Genomic DNA, 22,076 nt, shown 5'->3' on the forward strand with positions numbered 1-22,076 from the left:
AGTTCTTGATTTCCAGATATGAATGTTTAAACGCTCATGAGTAAAAGGCAAATGAAAGCACGAAACGAAAATGACCTTCGCAGGCCAATCTCAAGGTCATGGTTCAACTATTTAGTAAGTCGCTGTCAATCGCTGGACCAGATAATCGCCTGAAGTAATCGGCGAGTATTTCTTGGCCACTTGGATTTCTTCGCCAAACGTTCCCGGCAGCGCTTCAATAAGCTTATCGTTGTTAGGCTGGCAAAAATACGCTATGCTGTACCGAGCAGGATAGTCCGAAGCATCATCCCCAGAGCCCTCGGGCACGGGTGGCTGAATTACTCGGTGACGGGTACTCTTGATAGTGTCATTGGACCATCGAGCAAGCAGATCCCCGGCATTGACAACAATAGCATCAGCGATGGGAGTTGCATCCACAAAGGTTCCCTTGGGGCTGCGCACTTGCAGACCGCCGTGTTGATCCTGGAAAAGCAGAGTGATTGAGCCATAGTCGCTGTGCTCGCCGGCGCGCACTTGGTTAGGGTTATTTTTGAAGACTTCTTTGCTGACAGAAGGATAGTGAAGCAGACGGAGATTATTGTCGCCGGCATTGACAGAGTCGTCGAAGAAGTGCTCCGGCAAATTCATTCCCAATGCAATGGCCTGCATGATATGTTTATGTAGGGTCTTTCCCATTTCAAAGAATGACTGCATAGTTTTTTTGAAATCTTTTCCTTCATCGTCGAGATGATCGGGCCAGCGATTGGGCAGGCCTTCGACTCCCTCACGACCAAGTTCCATAGTCTCCTTGATATCCGGTGCGGACGCACGAAGAGTGTCGACGCCAGTTGTCTCGTCGACGGTGGTTAACTTCTCCCGCCCGATAGCGACGTAACCACGGTTCGACTGCGGGGTCGTCCAGCCCAGGGAATCCTTTTCACTCTGGGGGCGGGCGAAGAAACGGGCAGATGACGCAAACACCCCGGACACCACGGATGGTGGAATGCCATGGGCCTTTAGATAAAGGAAGCCGGATGTTTTGAAGGCTTCGGTTATGGAGAGAGCGACGGCATGTTTATCGGATGGGGTCCCCGTGAAGAATGGGCCGAAGTCGATCAGCTAGAGCAGATCTCATTAGTCGTGGCTTGGAATAACCAGAGACAGAGCATACTGGTATCTTCAAATCATCCTTATCTACCGCGGCAGACGCTTGATTGTCGGGGGTGTTGGAGATCATTGCGTACACGGCTTCTGGGAAATTGTATGAACTCTGTTGCTGTAAGAAGGAACCGAGACAGTGACAGAAGCCTGTAAAGTGAGTGCACGAATGGAAAGAAAAGATCTCAAGAAGAGGGGAAAGTCGGAGAAGGGGAATATCATAGGTCGGCGGCATACATCGACAGATAAGCGTGGATGGCTGGGCAGATAAGACAGAAGATAAGCGTTTATATTCGATTTGTTGGAGATTTGACTGTTTGTATCGTCGAAGGAATGTTATCAGGCCATTTGGTTTGATTGCTGTACATTTGATCGTAAACTGACAGCGCAGATCAAGCCCACATCCCCCACTCCTCGCCAGTGACCCCTACCGACATAGATCTTCGCATCTCAAATCTGAAAAGAGGGCACATCAAGGAACTAAATACGCTGCTCACATACAGTGATGAATGGTGACAAGACTCCCCCGAGGAACAAACGGTGCGATTTCACATCTTTTACCACAACAGTCGAACTAGGAAGCCATTTGGCATCTCTGTCCTCCACGAGCTTCGTGACCTTACAATCCTTCCCTCTGTGAGTTCTCAACTGAGTGGCTATTCCATTGACCGCGAGAACGGTAGCAGGAGCAACAAACCCGTATGGGTCCTCTGTAGACTTCATAAATGCAATGGAATCAGGAAATCCGGCAGCTAGGAGGTTCCCATCTGCATCGAGGGACAGATTATCGATCGGGTATCCCGTGTAGATCTTGTCAACCTGAATCAGCTGGTCTCCAACTAATTTGTGAACAGTGACGACTCCAGTCACCGAATGAGCCACATAGTAGAGCCCGTTCTCCTGGACGATGCCATTGGCAAAAGAAAAGCCTTTGTCGGCAGCGACATGGCACTCTCCGGTGTCAGATCGACAATAGGTGAGGCTTCCTTCGCCAATCAACATTCCCAACGCTGTGAAAGTGCCGACCTTGGCGTCGTGGTCATTGGTAATCACGATGCCCAAGCCATCCTTGTCAACGGCCAAGTTGTTAGGCGAGATGATCGCGTCACTGGCTATAGTCTTGACATATTCAAGTGTCTCTGAGGCATCGTTCAAATCGAATATTTCAATTGTGGAATTCGCTCCAACGGCCTGAGCATCAAGGAACTTCCCTGTTGCAGGTTCGATTGCGGGTCTATGATTGATCAACCAGAATCGAAGTCTGCCATCAACACTGCGCACGTCAAATCCATGTAGATCCAGATCGCCGAGGTAACCACTGATTTTCAGCTGATGGAGGCCATACAGCCCGTCCGGGCCGGGTTGGTCAATATTCAACACTGCGATATGATCCGTGCGAGATCTCGCGGAGATGTTGTATTTTCTGCCACCCGGACTCCATCCCTGTCTGGATTCTATATTGCCGCATGCTGCGTACAGTTTCCTCCCTTGATCATCTAGCCACATATCCTCACATCCTTCTAAGAGAGGATGCTGGAGGCGAGTGCAGGTCCATGGGAATTCGTCAATTGGTTGGATCTCTCGGCCGATGCCGATTGTGAGAAAGATAATGTTGTGCACATAGGCCTTGTAAAAAATGCCTAGGGCGAGCACAATTACGCCCCATCTCACAGCTCGGAGGCTGATAATTCGAGCCATTGTGAAGGTTGAGATAAATGATGGGCTGGTTCCTGGCCGCTTATTATACCGCTCTTCATTTGTTATTCTGCCGGTCTTAATTCAAGTGTCCAGGCCAAAACCAGGCACCAAGGCACCCAGGCATCATTATTTACTCCAAATGAAGGTTTGACCCCGCCAAGGTTCCAAGGTTAGGCGGGGCCAGTCAACCTTACTAATCCTTAGTGCTGATGTATAACTACGGAGGATTAACCCTTTTTATTGGTTCCAAGATGAATAAAATGAGCATGAGATAGTTATGCGTTGAATATGCTCATGCTTTACGTTTTGGATCTGCTACTTCCGACATGTCCTCCGTACTTTGCATATCAAGGCCTCGGCCCTCCACCTCGAAGGTTCCAAATGTCCACTTGCACATTAATAAGCTGATTGGGAATCACTCCAGTACGGACCTCGGTAGTAGCTAAAACCCCAAGGCTTCCTTCATCACCTCCATTTCCAATATACACTATCTTTCCCTTTCTCATTCAAATCCCTTTCTCGCCAAAATGACACACACCGTCCTTGTTATGTACCCCAACGAGGTCGACGTCCACTTTGACGAGACCTACTACATGAAAACCCACGTGCCACTCATCGAAAACATCTGGAAGAGCCACGGCCTGATCAGCTGGCATGTCACCAAGTTCACCACCGCGCTTGATGGCTCGCGACCTCAGTATCTGGTGATCACCACTCTCCAGTGGGAGAGTGAGGAGTCCGTGAAGGCTGCTCTGCAGAACCCTGCCAGTGCGGGGGTGTTTGCCGATGTGCCCAACTTCACCAACGTGAAGCCTATCACTCTGGCTGGTTCCGAGCTCTAGTATTCATGAGTGTATGTCAAATTGCATGTTGATGATTGCTTCAGCGCTGAAATTGATAGTTGCCCATGAATGAAATGGGAATGGATTATAATCGAGTCTTGAAGGGCCTTGGCATTTTTAATGATAAGCTGTATATCTCCTCTATCAAGCGATAGCACATTCAAATTGCATTCCTCTTCTGTACGTAACATCAAAAGACCACAGACCAGACTTATCGGAGATAAAGGAATTGTAACATCTCCGCGCTTCAGAGGGGCGTCCCCGCTCAACAGCTCTTATCTATTCCTCCCCTCACTTGGATATCCAAACTTGGATACCCCTGCCTCTCTCTTCTTCCCTTTCCTCTATTCTATCTGTATTCCCAAATATGTCGCGCCCTCTAGTAGTCGATGTCCACACCCATGTGTACCCTCCATCGTACATGGCGATGCTACGCGCTCGCAAGACAGTCCCCTACATCCACGACCCAGCGAGCGGAGAACCGCGCCTGATAATCCTGTCATCAGACGATGACCCATCCATTCCAATCGACGAGCGCGGCCGTCCCGTCGACACATCCTACTCCGACATCAATGTCAAGCTAACCTTCATGCAACAACATGGCATTGACTGCAGCGTGATCTCTCTCGCAAATCCCTGGCTAGACTTCCTCGATCCCGCCGAAGCCCAACAATGGGCCGAGCGCATCAACAACGATCTAGAGGAAACCTGTGCCCAGAACAATAAGTCCACTGACCCGGACAACACTCTCCCTCTGCAGGGGAGGTCGACTTTATTTGCATTTGCGACTTTGCCGCTGAGCGCACCCAGCGCAGATATCATCGTTAACGAAATCAAGAGACTTAAGACCCTGCCTCATATCCACGGCGTGATTATGGGGACCTCCGGGCTGGGAAATGGTCTCGATGATGAAGCGCTCGGTCCGGTTTGGGCTGCTCTGGAGGAAACGCAGTTCCTTCTCTTCTTGCATCCTCATTACGGTCTCCCTGATGAGGCCTTTGGTGGTCCCGAGGTAACAAAGCGCTACGGTCATGTCCTCCCCCTGGCGCTGGGATTCCCGCTTGAGACCACCATTGCGGTTACTCGCATGCTGCTGTCCCGTGTCTTTGACAAATTCCCGCGGCTGCAAATCCTGCTGGCGCATTCGGGCGGCACTTTGCCATTTTTGGCGGGGCGCATCGAGAGCTGTATTATGCATGAACGGAAGTTTGTGGAGAATGGTGGCGATGTCCCTGGCCCGCAAAGGAGTATCTGGGAGGTTTTGAAGACAAATATCTTCCTTGATGCTGTCGTCTATGGGACTGCTGGGCTCAAGGCTGCTGTTGCTGCCGGGGGAGGTACTGATCGTCTTATGTTTGGTATGTTTTCATTTATATTTTTGGTAGGTGGACTCAAGCTAATATAACATAGGTACCGATCATCCGTTCTTCCCGCCTCTAAATGAGGGCGAGAAGGAATGGATCAGTGTGACAACAAATTATAAAGCTATTGATGCGACTTTCGAGGGGGAAAAAGAGGCTGTGGCTGCTGTTTTGGGTGGCAATGCGGTTCGTGTTTTGAAACTTGAATAAGCACATATACTATCTAGCATAAATATCGCTATACGGTCTGTAGATATAATACCAATAACAATGAGGTATAAAGGAGCACAGTGAACAAACATAAGACAAATGTAGTCATGATCTAAGGCTTTAGGTTGGAGCAACCACGGTCCTCAACACATCCCAACCAACAAGCCGCCACAGCTCCTGTGTAAGCCAATCCGAAAACTCTCTCTGATCCATCTGTTTACTCTCAAGTACCTGAGGAGGCGGAGTATGCGGACGCCGCAGGCCCTCCCGAAACAGATGATCATCAGGTCCGAATACAGCCCGGAGGAGAGACTTTTGCAGACGATCTTTGGCTTTTGTGACAAATTGCCGAGCAGCCGATGCCTCGAGGGGTGATTGACGGGGCTCGGCATTAAGCATTCTATCCAGAAGCCGAATCAGATACTTGGCTTCCAGTTGTGCCTCGTTCGGCCCAAGACACTCGTCAGTCATTGCCTCCAGTCCGTCTGGGAACGTCATCCCGGGGCAGATGCCCATTGGCAATCGCAGGTCATGGAACACGTGAAGAGCTAGCATTTTGCCCATTCGATCAATGACAAGGAAGAGAAACCCTTCCATTACTTCCTGGTCTTCAGTACGCGTTAGATTGAGGGAGAGTGCCATCGTGCAGAGCAGGTCTGCAAGGCGAGAGGTTATTTCATTCTTGGTAGCTAGGCTCTTCACTTTTGTACGTTTGCTTTGTTCTTCGGGTTGCGTGGCAGACTTTGGGTCTCCACCTGATTTGGTGTTTTTGATGACTGACTTTTGCTTGGACTTTGACATTGAAGTACACTGCAGAGTGAGTGCTGTCATAGTTGATTCGAACAGACCTACTAAGTAGTAGATGACTTGGCCTTGGTGCTGCATTCTATTCTTCGCTCCGCCAATCTTGTGCAATACTTTGTGTGTGAGATGGAAAGCAACTGTCACACCATTCATAACATCATGTGTATCCGGCATGTTGGCTTGCCCTGTCTGGGAAGGTTTCTGCTCTGTCATACTGCTCTCCCTCTGGATAGTTTGGATCAGTTTTTGTTCTGCAGATTTGCAGAGGATGACTGCCTTCACGGCCAGAGAATTAGCCTCAGAGCTGCTAGTTGCCCTTCTTTGCAGGGCTTTTTGAACGGTATGCAGATGCCTGGTGAGACATAAGACTGTAATGACATTAGTTATCATCATAGTCGGTCGATGAAAGGGGAATCAAATACCATCTTCTTCTCCTGAATCATCATCATCCATCAATGGTATGCTTTTCTGCATATTTTTTGGTAGCTTTATGCGTTTCCTGGCCATATTCGAACTATTCGCATTCTTGCCAACAGCAGACGCCTTGCGTTTGTTTGCCGGCAAGCTCTCATTGTCATTTGCAGTGCCATTGACACGCAGTTTGGCAACAAGGCCTTCAATACGCTGGTTAAGCTCATGGACTTGATCTTGTAGCTTGCTCTGTCCTGCCTCGGACCGTTCGTATGCCTGTTGCCAGAAAGAGACGCTATCGAAGAACTTGTCTGTTGCAACAATTTGGCCCAAGTCCTTGGTCTTTTTAATGAACTGCCGAATCTGCAAAATGTATTCTAGAATGTATAGTCAATAATCGAATGGTTTAAGTCTATAAAAGTTGGATCTTCGCCTAACCTTTCACGCTTTGCCCTGGTGGTTTTCCCTTGACAACAGCCAATGCCAGGGCTAATTGAAGCTTGGTTGGAGGCGTAACACCAAGTTTAGATGTTGACATGGTTGTCATCTTGTCAATTGGCTTGAATGGGTCATGGCTTGTGGTAAAAGAGCTACCATCTACAGGTTGGAAATAGAAACTCAAGATGCACACGTGCCCAGGCATTATATATCTCTACCTCGATCGTACAATTTTAGTCGTAATAACAACCAGACTTAATTTTTCAAAAATTTAAGGCCAAAGCCTGACGAAATTCCGAATTCTGAATGCTTTGTTTCAATTCAGCAGCTTAAATAACAGATTTGCTGATTATTTCGCAATTGGGATCTCATAGTATACTGGTTGGCGGCCTGAGGCGAAACGCATCCACCGCCCAAGCTCTGAACTCGAACCTACAAGTCTCAATCTCAACAACAACCTCGGTTCAAGAGCTCTAATCTAGGGTTAATTTCCTCTCGGGACTATCACTGTGCTCTTTATAACCCTACACCCTGATAGAGCAACCACATAGCCGAAAACCGCCACATCAAACTCTCCACTTCATCTCCGCAAACTTCCAAGGCGACACCAGTCGCATAAACCACCAAGATGCCAAACGACGATCTCAAGGCGCACGCCGCCTCGAACCAAGATTTCTACGCCCTGCTAGACATCCAACCAGCAGCCACTGAAACCGAAATCCGCCGCGCATATCGCCGCACCGCACTAAAGTACCACCCGGACAAAATCAAAAACCCCACCGCAGCAGACATCGACAAATTCCATTTCCTCCAGATTGCCTACGATGTCCTCTCCGACACATCAGTGCGGCAGCTCTACGACAATGCGCGGGAAGCGCGGGTGCGCAAACAGCGCGAGCGGGACATGATGGGAGCGGCGAAACGAAAGATGCGCGAAGACCTAGAAGCGCGGGAGAGGGCAGGCGCCGCCGAAATGGGCGGCGCCGGTATCAAGCAAGGTGTCAAGAGGTCATGGGGGGCGGACGGGGACGAGGATGCGGAAGAGAAGCTGCAGCGGGAGATTGACAGGATTGCGGAGGATGGGCGGCGGAGGCGACGCGAGGCTGAGGAGAAGGCTAAGAAGGAGCTTGAGGATGAACGGAAGAAGATTCAACAGCAGGAAGAGGAGGCTCGCAAGGCGGCGGATCGGAGTAGCCAGCGCGTGGATCGCTCGAAGGAGGGTGGTGGCGCGCAAGTCCCTGAGCTCGAGCGTGCGGTGAAAGTGCGCTGGGTGCGGGAGGGTCGTGGGTTGGAGCTTGATATTGAACAGCTTGCGGTGCTGTTCAAGCCGTTCGGAACGATCGAGAATACCCTTGCGCTTAAAGATAAACGCCAACGGATCGGAGACAACAAGGAGAAGAAGACTGTTGCAACGGGCGTGGTGGTTTTCACGTCTATTGTGAGCGCCCATACCGCCGTTCTCGATAGCGAGAAAAAGCTTCGTCAACATGCTGGTCAAGATGGCGAATGGGGCCTTATCGAGTCTGTCTTCTGGGCCTCCGGCAACCAACCTGATCTAGGTCCTGGTATATCACCCAAGCCCGACCAGGCTGTGCCTGCACCTCCACCACCAGGGCCCTCTGTCGACACTTCCAGCAGGCCTACTAAATCATCATTCAACTTCCAGGGCTTGAAAACAGCTCCCCCACCTGACAAAGCGCCCTCGTTTGGCTCATTCGCTTCTGCAGCTGCTGCGGCAGCTGCCCCGAGTGCAACGTCATTCAACCCATCCACTCAGGCTCCAGCCGCGCCAAGTCTGCAGGAGGTGATGATGATGCGGCTGAAGAGCGCACAGCGTGAGAAGGAGCGCAAAGCCCTCGAAGAAGAGATGCTACGAGAAGACGAGGCCGCAGACGCAGCAGCAGCAGCGGCAGCGAAGGGCACCTAGCTCTCCCATGGAGGCTACTTCCATTTCCGCATTTTTGGAAAGGTTTATCCTAATTCTACCATTGTATTTAGATTCAAGAGATACCCCAGAGCATGTTGTATTTGCAACGTTGAGTTGAATAGAGATACAAAAGCTATTTACATATGACATTTTGTGCTGTGTTATATTATACATGTGTGTAGTGAGTATACACTTAAACACCTCAGTCTCGGTGCGATTCGGCTTCCTCTTCCTCTTCCTCTAATTGCTCCTCTTCTGCTTCACGATCACGGGGAGCGGGTTTCTCCTCTTTGCCACCCGAGATGAACTCTCTAAGCCAAGGCGGAACGAAAGCTCGTACTCCGACCTCATTAGGCTGTTCGACTTCCGGAGCCCAGGATAGCTTGAAGTGGTGTTCATGAGGACGAGCAGGAGCCTCACCCATGAGCGCAACATCGGTCATAACTTCAAGACGGCACAGCGCAAGTCCAATATTGCCAACGCCATGAAGGAACGTTCCCGCACTGCGGCCTCGGCGGGTAGTGGCACCAGCCTTAATAATATCTGCTTCACCAGAAGGTAAAGCCAATTGGAAAGATGGATCATATGTGAGGGTATCCGGGGCACTTTGCCCATCGTGACCCAAATCATAAAGCTGAACTGGCAAAAGACGCTTCCGCGTAACGCCGCGGTGGTGAGTGCGAATCGTCAATTCCTGGCCGACATAACAGCCCTTACGGAAATCAATACCGCCAGCCATATCCATATTGCACTGCAAAGGCAAAGCCGATCCACTAATAACCTCCGCCTGGCCCTCCGCAACGCCGTGCAGAAAGCGACGGACGGTGTATGAGTCCAGCGACACCTCGGGCCCGACGACCTGAGCCTCATCCGGGAAATAGGTGCGCAGACCGTCCGAGCCAGGCGTAATAATGCGGGATCCGAAGCCCGGAGCACGCGAGTCAATGCAACCGGCAATTTCGGAGGTGGGTGAGAATGGTGATGGCGATTCTGACTCTAGACTGTATGAAGCCCACCGTTGCGGCTCGGCGTGGTTCTTCCAGGAGGACCAGATTGTGCGCTCGCCTTCCTCTAGAGCGCGGAGCTTGAGCTTCGCGCGCAGCTTGTGTTTCTTGAGGTGCTTCAGCAGGACGGGGACCTGGTTTTTGTCTACCTCCACTAGCCAGCCTGACTCGGCACCCTGGGCCTCTGCGCCGGGGAGCGGGTAAATGAAGGCATCGTTCAGAACTCGGCCTTGCGAATTGAGGAATGCGGTGTATGCGCCTGTGCGTCGAATATTTCGTTTCGGATCGTTGGGGACTAGCATATTCTGGGTCATCAGGCCCTGGAGGAAGGTTGTGCTGTCGATGCCGGTGATGGAGATCAGTCCGCGGTTTGTGAGTCGGCTGTACCCTGCTGTCGGCGGAAGGGGCGCATTTTGACTCTGTTCGGTACGCTGTGCTGTGGTAGAGAATAGCCTGAGGCGGACCAGGCAGCGGCGACAGACCGAGGGGCGCGGGCGCATCATGGCTGAGTTGGTGTAGCGGAGCCAATGTGAGTTAATCTATTTCTTTACAAAGCTCGATGACGTTGGGCGGTGAACCGTGGCAGTAAGAAAGGTTATTACTCCTTCCGTCCTGAATAATTCCAAAGTCTAGAAGCTACAATGATTATTAAGGTGTAAAAAAATAATTGGTTCCAATACTACACTATTCCTATGTATGTCACATGTGCCTATCTAGGGGCTACTGCAAAGCCACCTAGGTAAGCTTGTAACCGGCCGACCACGGAGCTACTTATTGCCCTTGGCCACTCCCTCCAAGAACCCAAGCAAGAACGCCTTGTTGCTCGGAGAAGAAACCTGCTGACTATTGGTGTGTGCGCCAGCATCGGATGGCGTACCATGCCGAGAAATAGAATCACCGCTGCTCGGACGATTGCGGGACGAAATTGGGCTGACAAAACCCGAGAATGCTGCCGGCTGCTGGTTGACAGCTCGGGAGTCGAACGCGGTCGTAGAAACGGGCGACGGAGAGACAGGCGCTTTACTAAAGAGAGACAAAAGTGAAGCTTTCTGCTCAGCAGTTTGACTCGGTCGACGGTCAAAGTTGCCCTGTGCGGCTAGGCCCTGGGTATCGATCCCAACACCTGGCAAACTCAATTTGCGTTCAATAGCTTCTGTCTGAGGAGCTGTGGCCATTAATGCTTCATACCCGGGTTTTTCTGACCGACGCAGAATCTGCGGCTGGAAATTCCTGATAGGCTCAGGCGCCTCGGGTATTTTCGCAGGCAGAACCTGGGTTGCTTGTGCAACGGGTCTCGACGAGGATATCTCCCGTTTGGCAGAATGGGGTCGCGATAGAATGGTAATCGGTGACGATAGCTGCTGGAGCTGGGGTTGCTCTCGCCGATTCACGTGGTTCTTTCGGTTTGTTCCAGTGTTTGACTTAGGTGGTTTGCCATATGTCTCAAATTGTGGCACATTCAACGGTCCAGACACGGTAGCCGATGTCTGACCTGCTCCCGGAAGGCTTCTCGTTGCGGCAGTCTGGTGCGTGGGTTGGTGATCGCGAGGACGCTGAAGAATCTGCTTCTCTGAAGGCGCCGCAGAGGGTACAACGGGATTGCCTAACAATTCCGCTGGTTCAGAAACGCGGGCAGTTTGCGCACCCTTGAGCAAACCCAAAAGACTATCCTGGTGCTGAGACGTCTTACGCGCGTGAGAAGAGCCCTGCATGGGAGCCGCCAACTTCGCTGGACCCGGGCCCTTGGGGGTCTTAACCTTGAAGGCTTCCAAGAGCGCCAGGGAATGGCTTGTGAGCTTCGGTGGAGGCAATTTGCTCGCCGGTGGAACGACTGGGCCCCGGGTTTGAGATAACTGAGCGGATTCAGAAAACTCAGGGTCTCCTGTCCGTTGAAACGGTGCGGGCATATGGCTCGGGTTCAGAACGCCAGGGGCCATAGGAGGCTGATTATGGTGCTGATATTGAGACATAGTGGTGGTTTGGGGGAATTGTGGTATCGCGTTAGGTTTAGGATACCAATTAGGCGCACTAGTCGGGAATGCATTACCGGGAAGAGCTTGTGGGCCATTCAAGAAGTGCTGGATATGAGGTTGGGATGGGACGGTGTGGAATGGTGTCGAGTTCTGCCGCATGAAAGGAGACGGACCCATGTTCTGCTGCTGCTGAGGGAAGCCGGGGAAGAAATTAGGACCCACATGAGGCCGTTGTTCTGCAGATTGGACGTTGGACTGAGATGCATTAGGTGGCGCCATAGCATTACTGAGAGAATCCCGAGGGGATATCTCTTGACGCCCACGCTGCAACAAGGCAAGGAGCCCACTCGCCTTGGATGGGTCAACGACAGAAGCCCGAGCTGGCTCGGGGCCTGGTGTATTAGCTTGCGCCGGTGCGGCGCAGATGTTCAAAAGGCGTTTGAGGTGATCCGAAGCATCTTGCGCTGAGGTCACCTCAGGAAGATCACTTGGAATGGCCATTTCTGCGAGGGACATCCCTGGAGTGCCATTGTTAGGGCCATTCTCATCCATAGAAAGATATCCCTCAGCCTGTGCAACTTGATTTGCTCTCGCATCAAGCTTCTTCTGCTGCGCTATCCACCTTTTCAGTGGGCTGAGAAACGGGGCAACCATGTAGAACTTGTTCGCATTTGCGACTGCAAGTCCTTCATCGTGCTGTTTATTTTTCTTCAGCGTTGGCAGCTCTGAAAGCTTGTACCACTCAATCTTGCTGATTTCCTTTCGGGTACGCGGTTCAAAGTAAGTATCACGGAGCACACCTCGAAAGACGTAGAGTCGCATATGCTGCTCTCTCATCGTAATCTCAATGTATTTAACATCGTCGTCGTTTTTAACCAAGTTGGCCTCCCGAACATCGAACCCAGTCTCTTCATAGACCTCACGAATAGCACAATCAAGATCCTTTTCGCCCTTGTTGATTTTACCACGGGGAAAACTCCAGTTGGCGCCCTTCTTCCAGCCCTTAACCAAAACAACCTCGTCCATATCTTGGTTCAACATGATTGCACCGCGGACCGGCACGCGCGTCTTGTAATCAAGGAATTCTTGAAAGGCAGCCAAATGATGGTAATGAGACCATGACGACATAAGCGGGCAATGTTGGAAAATGCGCATAGCAAATGTCTTCAAGTTCATTGACGGTAGCGCGGGGTCAAGCGGACGAATGAAGTCTTCGTAGAACCATTGTGCTTCTTCAACTTGAAAACATATCCGTTCAACCGACTCAAGCTCCTCGCGCGGAAGATTGATAATGAAACGGACGCACAAATCATCCAGCCCTGTTAGCAACGGCCCACCGGCCTCAGTCAGCAGCCCGTCGTCATCCCGATCGATCAACCAGGCACTCACAATCTTCTAACCGCATATTTGTTTCGATCATATCGGTAGGTAGACTCTGGCATTTCAAACCCTTGTTGGCTGAGAAATAACTGCTCACTCAATCCGACAGCGCAAACGGTCGAAATAAGCAAGCAACAGGGTGGAGGGAACAGCTTCCAGGGAGGGTGGACCAACCCAGGGCTGTGTGGATATGGTGAATGGAATATGGCGGAGAATAATCTCAGCAGGAAGTACAGTATGCGAAAGCAGTCGAGGTTCCAATCAAGTCAGAGAAAAGAGTTGAGGTGTTGGGAAGCAGAGCAATGATCTGAGCTGCCCAAGATGGTGATCGGGTGACTAAGGTAATGTGTGGCGGTGATGAACCAAAATAATGTGCCACATATGAATGTGGCTGTGCTGTGGGTTCCAAGATTCTCGGGTTATGACGTGTTGTCGCGCTACCTGACTGTTGATCTCCTGGTGTTTTTTGGGAATTGCTATATTAATCCTCCTCGTTTCAAAGTCAAGCACCTTCCTCAAATATCCTTACGCGCCCTTTGTCTTCGCTGAATATAGGTGAAACGAGCGCCTACCGAAACACCTATCTATCCAACCAGGAAGCGTTTAGGGCCTGAAAGGATCAAAGGCTATATGTGCATTGTTTATTTTAGTTGCCCTTGCTCAACATTCGTCTATTTCTTCAGCCCTTCTCCCGTGAAGATTTCAATTTCTGCAACTACTTTTACCTCACGGTTGATCTAAAACAAAGATGTCGAAAATTCTAGTGTCTCTGATTAGCAAAAAGGTGCTAGGTGAAACCGCTAAGAATCATTTCGGTACTGAGGTGAGTCCACTTGACCGACCGACATTCATTTGGTTTTGCGAAGGGAGATCAGGCTGACCCAATATTTTCTATCTACCCAGGACCCCTACTTCGAAGAAGTTCCTGCTTCACGCCTCGGTCGTACATTTGGAAAAAAGACTCAAAAGCGTCGCAAGGCCATCCCGCCGGGGCTCTCTGAGCATGATGCCAAGGTCCTGACCAAGGTCAAACGCAGAGCTTACCAGCTGGACTATGCTCTTTTCAGTTTGTGCGGAATCCGCTTCGGCTGGGGAAGTGTGATTGGACTAATTCCATTGTGAGTTTCACCAGGATCTATCACACTTGCACCGGGAGGAGACCAATTCTAACAAGTGAACAACAGCATTGGCGATATTGGCGATGCTGCGCTCGCGATGATGGTTGTGAAATCTTGCGAAGGAATTGAAGGTGGACTTCCTGCTGCTTTGCGCATGAAGATGTTGATCAATGTGATTCTCGACTTCGTCCTTGGCCTCGTCCCCTTCATTGGTGATCTTGCCGATGCAGTGTACAAAGCGAATACCCGAAATGCAGTCATTCTCGAAACTCATCTGCGCCAAAAGGGTGCCAAGGCGGCCTCGCGGCAGGGCGAAAGAAGGCAGGACCGAGTAGTGGAAGTCGACAACAGTCTTCCCGATACATTTGACAGACAAGAAGATGGAGTCGTGGGTGGCCGTCCACCGGCCTATGACGATGTGCGACCTTCAGGTCATGGGGGAAGGGGCAACGATGCCCCCCAGCCGGCCAAACAGTCCCGGAACAAGTCATTTGGCAGATGGTTCGGCGGTGCGGATCATCCAGAACATGATTTGGAGCGAGGTGGAGCGAGGTAATGCATGGTGCATGAATATATTGAAATCGTAATTCCAGATACCCCAAGATTGTTTGTCGATTATTTTAGGTAATGCGGGATGTTCGCCGTTAGTTAGTTCATTTAATTTTGTCACGAATCAAGAATGTTTGTCTTCAGCAAAGCTCCCCTGGTCGAGACCTCATACATCCGTAGCAGAATTGAGAGCTGTGGTTATCCTCTGCCTGATTCGCAACAGTAACTCCGGAATTACCCTGAACATTTCCCACCAGGCTAGCACAAAGAGCACACGTTGGTGCATTATCAGACGTGGAGGGGTTCAGCTTGTTCGCAGTTCTGGCCACATTCGCCATGACACCTGGATACTTTGCACCTTGGTTCTGGACATATCGCAGCATCAACTCGTCAATAGAGAGGTTCTTGGTAAGGACATTTTCGGAGGGCGGTTGATCAGGTATGACGATATCAGAGAGCTCGGCACAGACGCTCGCATATTGAAGTAACTCAGCCTTATACAGATCACGGAGCGGGTACTCGAACCGCACGTCCCAAGGAGACATGCCGTCAGATACCTGCCAGGTGAGGGAAGCCCCACGTCCCTTGGCGACACCCGCAAGTGCTTTCGCTGCCAGACGGCTGTCCGAGTCACCCCAAATCACAGATTCACAGCCAGACTTTTTCGCAAATTCAACGATCAATCTGGTCAGCAAGACGGTGTCAACGTCGGCCCTAGAAGTGGGGGTGGAAATAGATGCACGGAAGGCAGCTAAGCGGTCTTCATTCGACCGAGCGCTGTCATCTGTGAATTTTGATCCTGCATATTCCTGCATGATATCTTCCACTTCCGGGACATGGTCGAAGATGCTATGAAAAGGTATCCGACTGATAGTGTGCATCGGGAAATTCTTTTCAAGAGCTTCGTAGTTCTTATCGAATGGAACGCCTGTAGCCGCAACAGTCGAAGGTTCGATGATCAGGATCTTGAAGTCGTATCCCAGCGGGCGTCCATTGTCCAGGCGATGTTGTCGATCGGTATTCAATATATGCAACAAGACCGAGGAGGAAACACCAAAAGACACAGGCAGAAGCAACTGGGTTTTAGGGCCATCCAGGCCAAAAGCTCTATAGACACTCAAGCGCGACTGAACTTTGTGTGCTATGAAGCGCCTAAAGCATGAGCTAGAAAAAAAAATTAAGTCAGAAACTATGAGCTGGAGGGGTTGTAGATTGTCGACTTGTCGCATACCTGCAAAGCTGCCTCTTCCGGGCAATGAGGTCGAATTCTGCATCCTTGCATTCCATGCATGACTTGCTCAGTTCCTTTGCTGGCATAATGACTGCTGTAAAGTATTGGGCTATTAAACCTGGACTCTGGACTCGACATTGAAAAAAAAAGGCGACCAAAGCTGGAAACTAAAAAATGGTGGCGGTGCCCGCTTAGATAATGGCCACGCGCGGCTTCCCCGGTTTAGGGCCATCGGGTTAAAGAACACCTTAGCCTTACAACCCTTTTTCTAAACACGCCTTACTATATTCGGCTCTCTTTATTCTTGCTCATATTCCTTTATTTGATGCTGTGTGGTCTTAAAGGCCTCTTCCTGAATCTCGGAGCATAGTCTCGCTTCAACTCTACGGTCGCCATGAAGGGCTGGCTCCAGACATTGGGCTTGACGGCCCTATTGGCAAGCTATGCGCTTGCTAATGATGCTGAACTAGTATGTCCCTGCACTCCACTATGGGAAATTGTCAGAGTCTAACGTTGTTCTGCAGAAATCCGATGATGCGCACCGACAACGATGCTCAGGGATGTACAGTCGCAAGGCTTGGGGAGGAGATGTTGATCCCTTCATTTTGGTGAAATTTACCAAGTCGGAAGCTCAGGAAAGTGATCCTTTGGCTAGTTTGGTAATCTTCGAATGGTCCGATGAGGGATTGATTGGCCAATACCGGTCCGGCGATGCTGAGGTATGTCTGTCAACTTCATGGGCACGACCGACGCGGCTAATTATTGGATTTAGGTCAAGGAAACAATTTGCGATGCCTCCAATGTTGAGGCAAAAATATGCACTCAAGAACAGCTCGGCTCTTTTGTTCTCACCAGCAATGCCACTGACGTCTCCAAAAGCCCTATCATATCGAAAGCAATCCACCTCAACAACCCCGACGCCGTGAAATACCCTGTCAGAAAGACTGGATTCTACTGCGTTAGCACGTATGCATACTCCGGGCAGGATTACAAAGCAGTGGTTACCTTCCGAAACTCATACGGCGAACTTCCCGCTGCACAAATCGCAAAGCTTCCATTTTATGGGGCCTTGACGATCGTGTACGCTGTTATTGGAGCGTATGTAACTTGCAAAATCGACGGACTCGATAGGTTTTGGAGTAAATGCTTACGCGTAACTTCAGATTTTGGGCCTTCCTTTACGTGCAGAACCGTTATGACATTTGTATGTTGGGTTCCCTTCTACCATCCGAGCCATGCTAATACTGGATAGTGCCCGTCCAAAACTATATCACCGCAATTGTGGTGTTCCTGATCGTCGAGCAGCTGATGACGTGGGGATTCTATGGTAAGAGACAACAATTGATTCCTTGCTTGACTTCATCTGATTTTTCTAGAATACCAAAACCGCCATGGTCTGAATGGCGGCGCAAAGGCCCTCATGGTCATTGTAGCAGTACTCAATGCGGGCAGAAATGCTTTCTCTTTCTTCCTCCTCCTAATTGTCTGCATGGGCTACGGCGTGGTCAAGCATTCATTGGGCCGTACCATGATCTATGTTCGCATTTTGGCCATTGGTCACTTTGTTTTCGCGGTCGTCTACTCGGTTGCCAGTCTTTCGATCACCCCTGATAGCGCCGGTCCTCTAGTGCTTCTGATTGTTCTGCCCCTTGCCGGAACCTTGACAGCTTTCTACGTGTGGACCTTGAATTCCCTGAACGCAACGATGAAGGATCTTATTGACAGAAAGCAAAAGACCAAGGCGATGATGTACAAGAAGCTGTGGTGGTGCATCCTCGGCAGCATCATTGTGATCTTTGGTTTCTTCTTCATCAACTCATTCGCTTTCGCTGGACGCAGTGACGCCAGCTTTGTGCCCGAACACTGGAAGGCGAGATGGTTCGTTCTTGATGGCTGGTTAAACCTGGTTTACTTGTTCGATATCGCATTTGTGGCTTATCTGTGGCGACCAACTGTCAACAACCGCCGCTTCGCCATGAGTGATGAGGTATGGAGCTCTTCCCTACATGAACAAGAGCAGAATCGAGATGCTAACACCCCTTATAGCTTGCTCAAGACGACGATGGATTCGAGATTCGATCATTCGGCAGTGGTTTGGATGAAGAAGATGCCTATGACGCTCCCCCGGATTATCCTGGCAGCTCAGCCGCCGAGGGCCGTGACCTCTCCCCAGTTCCTCCCAAGCCCTTCTCCTCGGCGCCCCGCCATCGTGAGTCACTCGACGAGGAGACAATATTCGCAGTCGGTGAAGAGGATGCTGAGAGGTGGTCCGATGATGAAGAGTCTCCTCGCAATTCAAATGAGAGACAGAGACTCACCGGCAAGGACAAGGATTAGACTGAACATTGACCCGTCTTTTTTTTATTACGGTTGTTTTCCCTGGTTAGTGTAAAAGCCGATCAGGGCCAGACATCTGGTAGATTGATGGGGTTGTCATTTCACTTAATGTACAACCTGCCTCCAAGGCAAGGATGCAAGCATGTCATGGCGTTGGTCTTTGCTTCACACTTATGTCAAATACTTAGTTCTCCTAGCTCGCTTTTTATTTATATTATTGGCTTATATCGTGTTGCTTGGCTAATTCTCAGATCGTCATCTCCCCAGGCCAATAAGATAGCGAAGGAATACAGAGGATTCAACTATACATGTAGCACTTCTCGGAGCTCGGTAACTATATAGGAGATAGTACATATTTTGGCGTATGGAGTAATTTCATCCATCCTTACATAACTATATAGCTATTGAAGAGGGAAATGCACGATGGGCAGCCTGGCCATGCAGGCAAGACGAGAACGACACAACAACACCAACCATCCAGGAGGGTCAGCTAGCAAGCATAGGGATCACATAGACCACACCATAGTATACAATCTCCTAGTGCTCAAACATCTCGCAACTCGTTTTTCATTCCTGGGGTGATGCTCAATTCACATACGAGCCGCCACCACATACGACCCGCCATCTCCAAAACACATAGTAAATGTGATAAATTACAACCTGATATCTCAACAACGGTTATCTATATGAGCTTTTCCTTCTAGCCTAATGCTTTTAATATGATATCTAGCCACTTATGAGGGTTTGGAGGGATTTAATAAACTAGTGAATGAGTAATGACTCAGAAATATATATTTCTAGGGTTCAGCGATGTATTTTTCGATACCATAACAATGCAAGTTTTCGATTTATTCAAAATTGATATTTGATACTATAAATGCTTATCAATTCCTATCGGCCAGTAATGAAATTAAATAAAAGCGTTGGTTGTTGAAATACCATGTTATAATTTATCGATTTTACTATGTGTTCTGCGCTGCGCAGCTCGCTTGGGAATTACGTTAGTTAGTTACATAACTACATAGTCATCGGGTTTCGCGAGATTGTCAACAATCGTCGCCGTGCTGACATTTAATTACGAAGTTGAAGTGTAGGGGGAATTCAATGAAGCAACACATATTATTGGCCTCATCAGTAAGATGGGATGTGAACTTCTGACCGAGGGAAGTGGTCTCGCTGAGTTATGCTACAGTCCGAATCCAAAACAACCCCTTTTGTTACGACAGAACCCCATTCTTTGACTATCAATCTTTGACTATCACTGTCTGGTATCATTCTCATTTATCTTGCAACTACAAACAATCTAACTATGGATTTCGATAATATTGTTGAAAAGAAAAATGAACAGAAGGCTGCTGCTTGGTTGAAACTTTGGTCAAGCCGAAGCCCGGAAATTTTGTCTATGCAGCTTGCTAAGAAGCATCGACCGGGTGAAATTTTATCTGCGTGTCTATGGAAAAGTGGTGCTTTCAATATATGCTATCGGGTCAGATATGATGATGGACCAGATGTCATTGTTCGTTTCGCTGCCCTTGGAAGGGCTATCCTCCGCAGGGAGAAAGTCCAAATCGAAGTTGCAACAATGAGATACATACGCGAGAATACTTCGATAACTATTCCTGAAGTGTTCGGTTCCGATATCTGCTGGGCGGGGCCTTACATTGTTATGTCATTTCTCGAAGGAGTACCATTATCGCAACTCCTCAAAGATCCTCATTCAAAGGGAAGACCAGTCCTGAACCCGCAAATAAGCGATCGGGGCTTGAAGCGGGCTTATCGCGAAATGGCCGCGCTTGTTCTGGAGCTTTCCAAACACGAATTTGATTCTATTGGTGCGCTCGAAGAGAATGAAAGGGGTTTCTCTATCACCAGGCGACCTCTGACCTTCAACATGAATGAGTTAATGGTGTCTGCAAATTTACCCGAAGAAGTCTTCCCCTCGCACACCTTCAGGTCAGCCACAGACTACTTCCAATCGCTTGCTATGCAGCATCTCTCCCATCTTCGGCTACAGCAACGAGATGCTGTTAGCAGCGAGGAGGACTGCCGGAGGAAATTCACTGCACGTTGTTTGTTCCTGGATATTACAAAGAAACTCTGCACCGAGCATCCACAAGGGCCCTTTCGGCTATATTGTGACGACCTTCGTCCTTCAAATATCCTAATAGATCTCGATTCTTCCCGTGCCTCGGGGGTTATTGACTGGGAGTTTACATATGCTGCACCTGCTGAGTTTACATGGGTAGCTCCTTGGTGGCTCTTGTTGCAAAGCCCCGAGGACTGGGAGGGTGATCTCAACCTGTTTCTAACTCGGTATTCTCCCAGGCTTCGTGCCTTTTTGGGAGTACTAGGCGACCATGAAAGCAAGTTGATAGAACAACAACTCCTCTCCGAGTCACAGCGCCTGTCTCCACGCATGGAAGACTCCATGAAGACTGGGTTATTTTGGGTCTGTTTAGCAGCAAGGTACAGCTCCATGTTCGATGAGATCTATTGGACATTCATCGATCATCGGTATTATGGTACCTTTACTTCTCTTGATGACCGTATTCAGCTTTTGGACCAAGAACAACAGCAAGAAATGAACGAGCTTGTGACGCTCAAGACCAAGGATGAAGAGAGTTTCGATGATCACTATCCAATTGATGAGCTTCTTGAGTTATGATTGTGTATTTATCTGGCATGGAGTTGTGCTTCGATTCAATAAATGGTGCCCTCCGCGAACGATTGATTCTACGACCTAAAAGGCTTAGAAAGATAGTCAGCGCTCAGACGAACGGTAAAGCGCTCATTGGATAATATGCAAGGCTGAGCCTGACTTGTCAGCAGGGTTCCTCAATACATTATGTATGTACTCCGTACTTAATCCTCTTCCCCTCTTTACCCTGCTGCAACTGAATGCCAAATTTCCTTTCTGACAGCATCGACAATTACTGAAAAAGGTAACTAAATTCGGAACCCAATACTAGATGATCTATGCTTATGTTATGAAGTTATCTCATATCTGAACAAACTTGCCTATCCGATCACCTTGGCCATGAGTGACCAACAGGCTCGCGAGAGCTTCGCATCCATCCTCAGCTACTACCGCCACAATCGCGAGTCGTTGGCAAACGTTCCAGACTGGGTTGATAACCCCCGAAGCGGAGATATCGTCATTGGCTTTATCCGAAACAGTGCACCAACCGACGAACAAGTCGAAAGGGCCAAGGAAGAACTAAAGTCTTTCATAGCCATAGAAGGGATCAAAGAAACACTATCTGAAGCAGACAAGGCCCTCTTGGCGGCGGCAGCCTGTTCTAGCCGTGCGAAACGACTGCAGAACAAGAAGAACAAATACGTCAATACGAGTTGTTTGGATTTGGATATATATGTGTATATAGATACATGTACATACAGAGCGAATTTATCTCGAGCACTAGCCATACCTACTGCCAACAGTCTAGAATCCTTAGTAGTAATTGTCAAATCGGTTTACCAATAACCCGATGTATTTGGCCTAGATGATATTCGAGATGTTATATTGAGAACCTTTTGAATGGGGCTTGTTTGTCTTTGTAGGTGTTGTTTTTTCATTTCTTAGTCTTAGAGCCAGAACCTTCTAGGTAACTAAGGTTGGAAGGCGCCCTGGATTTTTGAGTCATCCGGAGGTCCAC

General features: G+C 49.4%; 13 protein-coding genes across 13 annotated transcripts; 7 read left to right on the top strand and 6 right to left on the bottom strand.

The window, feature by feature from the left end:
* Window positions 1-111: 111 nt before the first annotated feature.
* Window positions 112-1,216, bottom strand: N7518_001811 (isopenicillin N synthase family dioxygenase; the record flags this gene model as incomplete). The annotated part of the gene is made up of 2 exons (XM_057182739.1): window positions 112-1,098; window positions 1,151-1,216. 2 exons carry the CDS (start codon window positions 1,214-1,216, stop codon window positions 112-114), a joined length of 1,053 nt encoding a protein of 350 aa, XP_057044189.1.
* Window positions 1,217-1,617: 401 nt separating this feature from the next.
* On the bottom strand, window positions 1,618-2,835 carry N7518_001812 (uncharacterized protein; the record flags this gene model as incomplete). Its single annotated transcript, XM_057182740.1, has 1 exon — window positions 1,618-2,835. The coding sequence occupies one exon, from the start codon at window positions 2,833-2,835 to the stop codon at window positions 1,618-1,620; it is 1,218 nt and encodes a 405-aa protein (XP_057044190.1).
* Window positions 2,836-3,362: 527 nt separating this feature from the next.
* Window positions 3,363-3,677, top strand: N7518_001813 (uncharacterized protein; the record flags this gene model as incomplete). Its single annotated transcript, XM_057182741.1, has 1 exon — window positions 3,363-3,677. One exon carries the CDS (start codon window positions 3,363-3,365, stop codon window positions 3,675-3,677), a length of 315 nt encoding a protein of 104 aa, XP_057044191.1.
* A 367-nt stretch (window positions 3,678-4,044) lies between these two features.
* N7518_001814 (amidohydrolase family protein) lies at window positions 4,045-5,248 on the top strand (the record flags this gene model as incomplete). Its single annotated transcript, XM_057182742.1, has 2 exons — window positions 4,045-5,035; window positions 5,088-5,248. 2 exons carry the CDS (start codon window positions 4,045-4,047, stop codon window positions 5,246-5,248), a joined length of 1,152 nt encoding a protein of 383 aa, XP_057044192.1.
* A 120-nt stretch (window positions 5,249-5,368) lies between these two features.
* On the bottom strand, window positions 5,369-7,010 carry N7518_001815 (uncharacterized protein; the record flags this gene model as incomplete). Its single annotated transcript, XM_057182743.1, has 3 exons — window positions 5,369-6,420; window positions 6,475-6,840; window positions 6,902-7,010. 3 exons carry the CDS (start codon window positions 7,008-7,010, stop codon window positions 5,369-5,371), a joined length of 1,527 nt encoding a protein of 508 aa, XP_057044193.1.
* A 519-nt stretch (window positions 7,011-7,529) lies between these two features.
* N7518_001816 (putative cell cycle control protein (Cwf23)) lies at window positions 7,530-8,828 on the top strand (the record flags this gene model as incomplete). The annotated part of the gene is made up of 1 exon (XM_057182744.1): window positions 7,530-8,828. The coding sequence occupies one exon, from the start codon at window positions 7,530-7,532 to the stop codon at window positions 8,826-8,828; it is 1,299 nt and encodes a 432-aa protein (XP_057044194.1).
* Window positions 8,829-9,030: 202 nt separating this feature from the next.
* On the bottom strand, window positions 9,031-10,335 carry N7518_001817 (YgfZ/GcvT domain-containing protein; the record flags this gene model as incomplete). The annotated part of the gene is made up of 1 exon (XM_057182745.1): window positions 9,031-10,335. One exon carries the CDS (start codon window positions 10,333-10,335, stop codon window positions 9,031-9,033), a length of 1,305 nt encoding a protein of 434 aa, XP_057044195.1.
* Window positions 10,336-10,599: 264 nt separating this feature from the next.
* On the bottom strand, window positions 10,600-13,210 carry N7518_001818 (decapping enzyme complex catalytic subunit DCP2; the record flags this gene model as incomplete). The annotated part of the gene is made up of 2 exons (XM_057182746.1): window positions 10,600-13,124; window positions 13,195-13,210. The coding sequence occupies 2 exons, from the start codon at window positions 13,208-13,210 to the stop codon at window positions 10,600-10,602; spliced, it is 2,541 nt and encodes an 846-aa protein (XP_057044196.1).
* Window positions 13,211-13,933: 723 nt separating this feature from the next.
* Window positions 13,934-14,859, top strand: N7518_001819 (DUF4112 domain-containing protein; the record flags this gene model as incomplete). Its single annotated transcript, XM_057182747.1, has 3 exons — window positions 13,934-14,008; window positions 14,089-14,303; window positions 14,370-14,859. 3 exons carry the CDS (start codon window positions 13,934-13,936, stop codon window positions 14,857-14,859), a joined length of 780 nt encoding a protein of 259 aa, XP_057044197.1.
* A 133-nt stretch (window positions 14,860-14,992) lies between these two features.
* Window positions 14,993-16,169, bottom strand: N7518_001820 (uncharacterized protein; the record flags this gene model as incomplete). Its single annotated transcript, XM_057182748.1, has 2 exons — window positions 14,993-16,016; window positions 16,084-16,169. 2 exons carry the CDS (start codon window positions 16,167-16,169, stop codon window positions 14,993-14,995), a joined length of 1,110 nt encoding a protein of 369 aa, XP_057044198.1.
* A 308-nt stretch (window positions 16,170-16,477) lies between these two features.
* N7518_001821 (uncharacterized protein) lies at window positions 16,478-18,420 on the top strand (the record flags this gene model as incomplete). Its single annotated transcript, XM_057182749.1, has 7 exons — window positions 16,478-16,552; window positions 16,608-16,802; window positions 16,856-17,181; window positions 17,247-17,287; window positions 17,336-17,410; window positions 17,460-18,070; window positions 18,130-18,420. The coding sequence occupies 7 exons, from the start codon at window positions 16,478-16,480 to the stop codon at window positions 18,418-18,420; spliced, it is 1,614 nt and encodes a 537-aa protein (XP_057044199.1).
* Window positions 18,421-19,729: 1,309 nt separating this feature from the next.
* N7518_001822 (phosphotransferase family protein) lies at window positions 19,730-21,085 on the top strand (the record flags this gene model as incomplete). The annotated part of the gene is made up of 1 exon (XM_057182750.1): window positions 19,730-21,085. One exon carries the CDS (start codon window positions 19,730-19,732, stop codon window positions 21,083-21,085), a length of 1,356 nt encoding a protein of 451 aa, XP_057044200.1.
* A 372-nt stretch (window positions 21,086-21,457) lies between these two features.
* Window positions 21,458-21,842, top strand: N7518_001823 (uncharacterized protein; the record flags this gene model as incomplete). The annotated part of the gene is made up of 2 exons (XM_057182751.1): window positions 21,458-21,770; window positions 21,820-21,842. 2 exons carry the CDS (start codon window positions 21,458-21,460, stop codon window positions 21,840-21,842), a joined length of 336 nt encoding a protein of 111 aa, XP_057044201.1.
* Window positions 21,843-22,076: the final 234 nt, after the last annotated feature.

Source organism: Penicillium psychrosexuale, assembly GCF_028828465.1.
Source record: "Penicillium psychrosexuale strain IBT 29551 chromosome Unknown utg000002l, whole genome shotgun sequence".
NCBI lineage: Eukaryota > Fungi > Ascomycota > Eurotiomycetes > Eurotiales > Aspergillaceae > Penicillium > Penicillium psychrosexuale.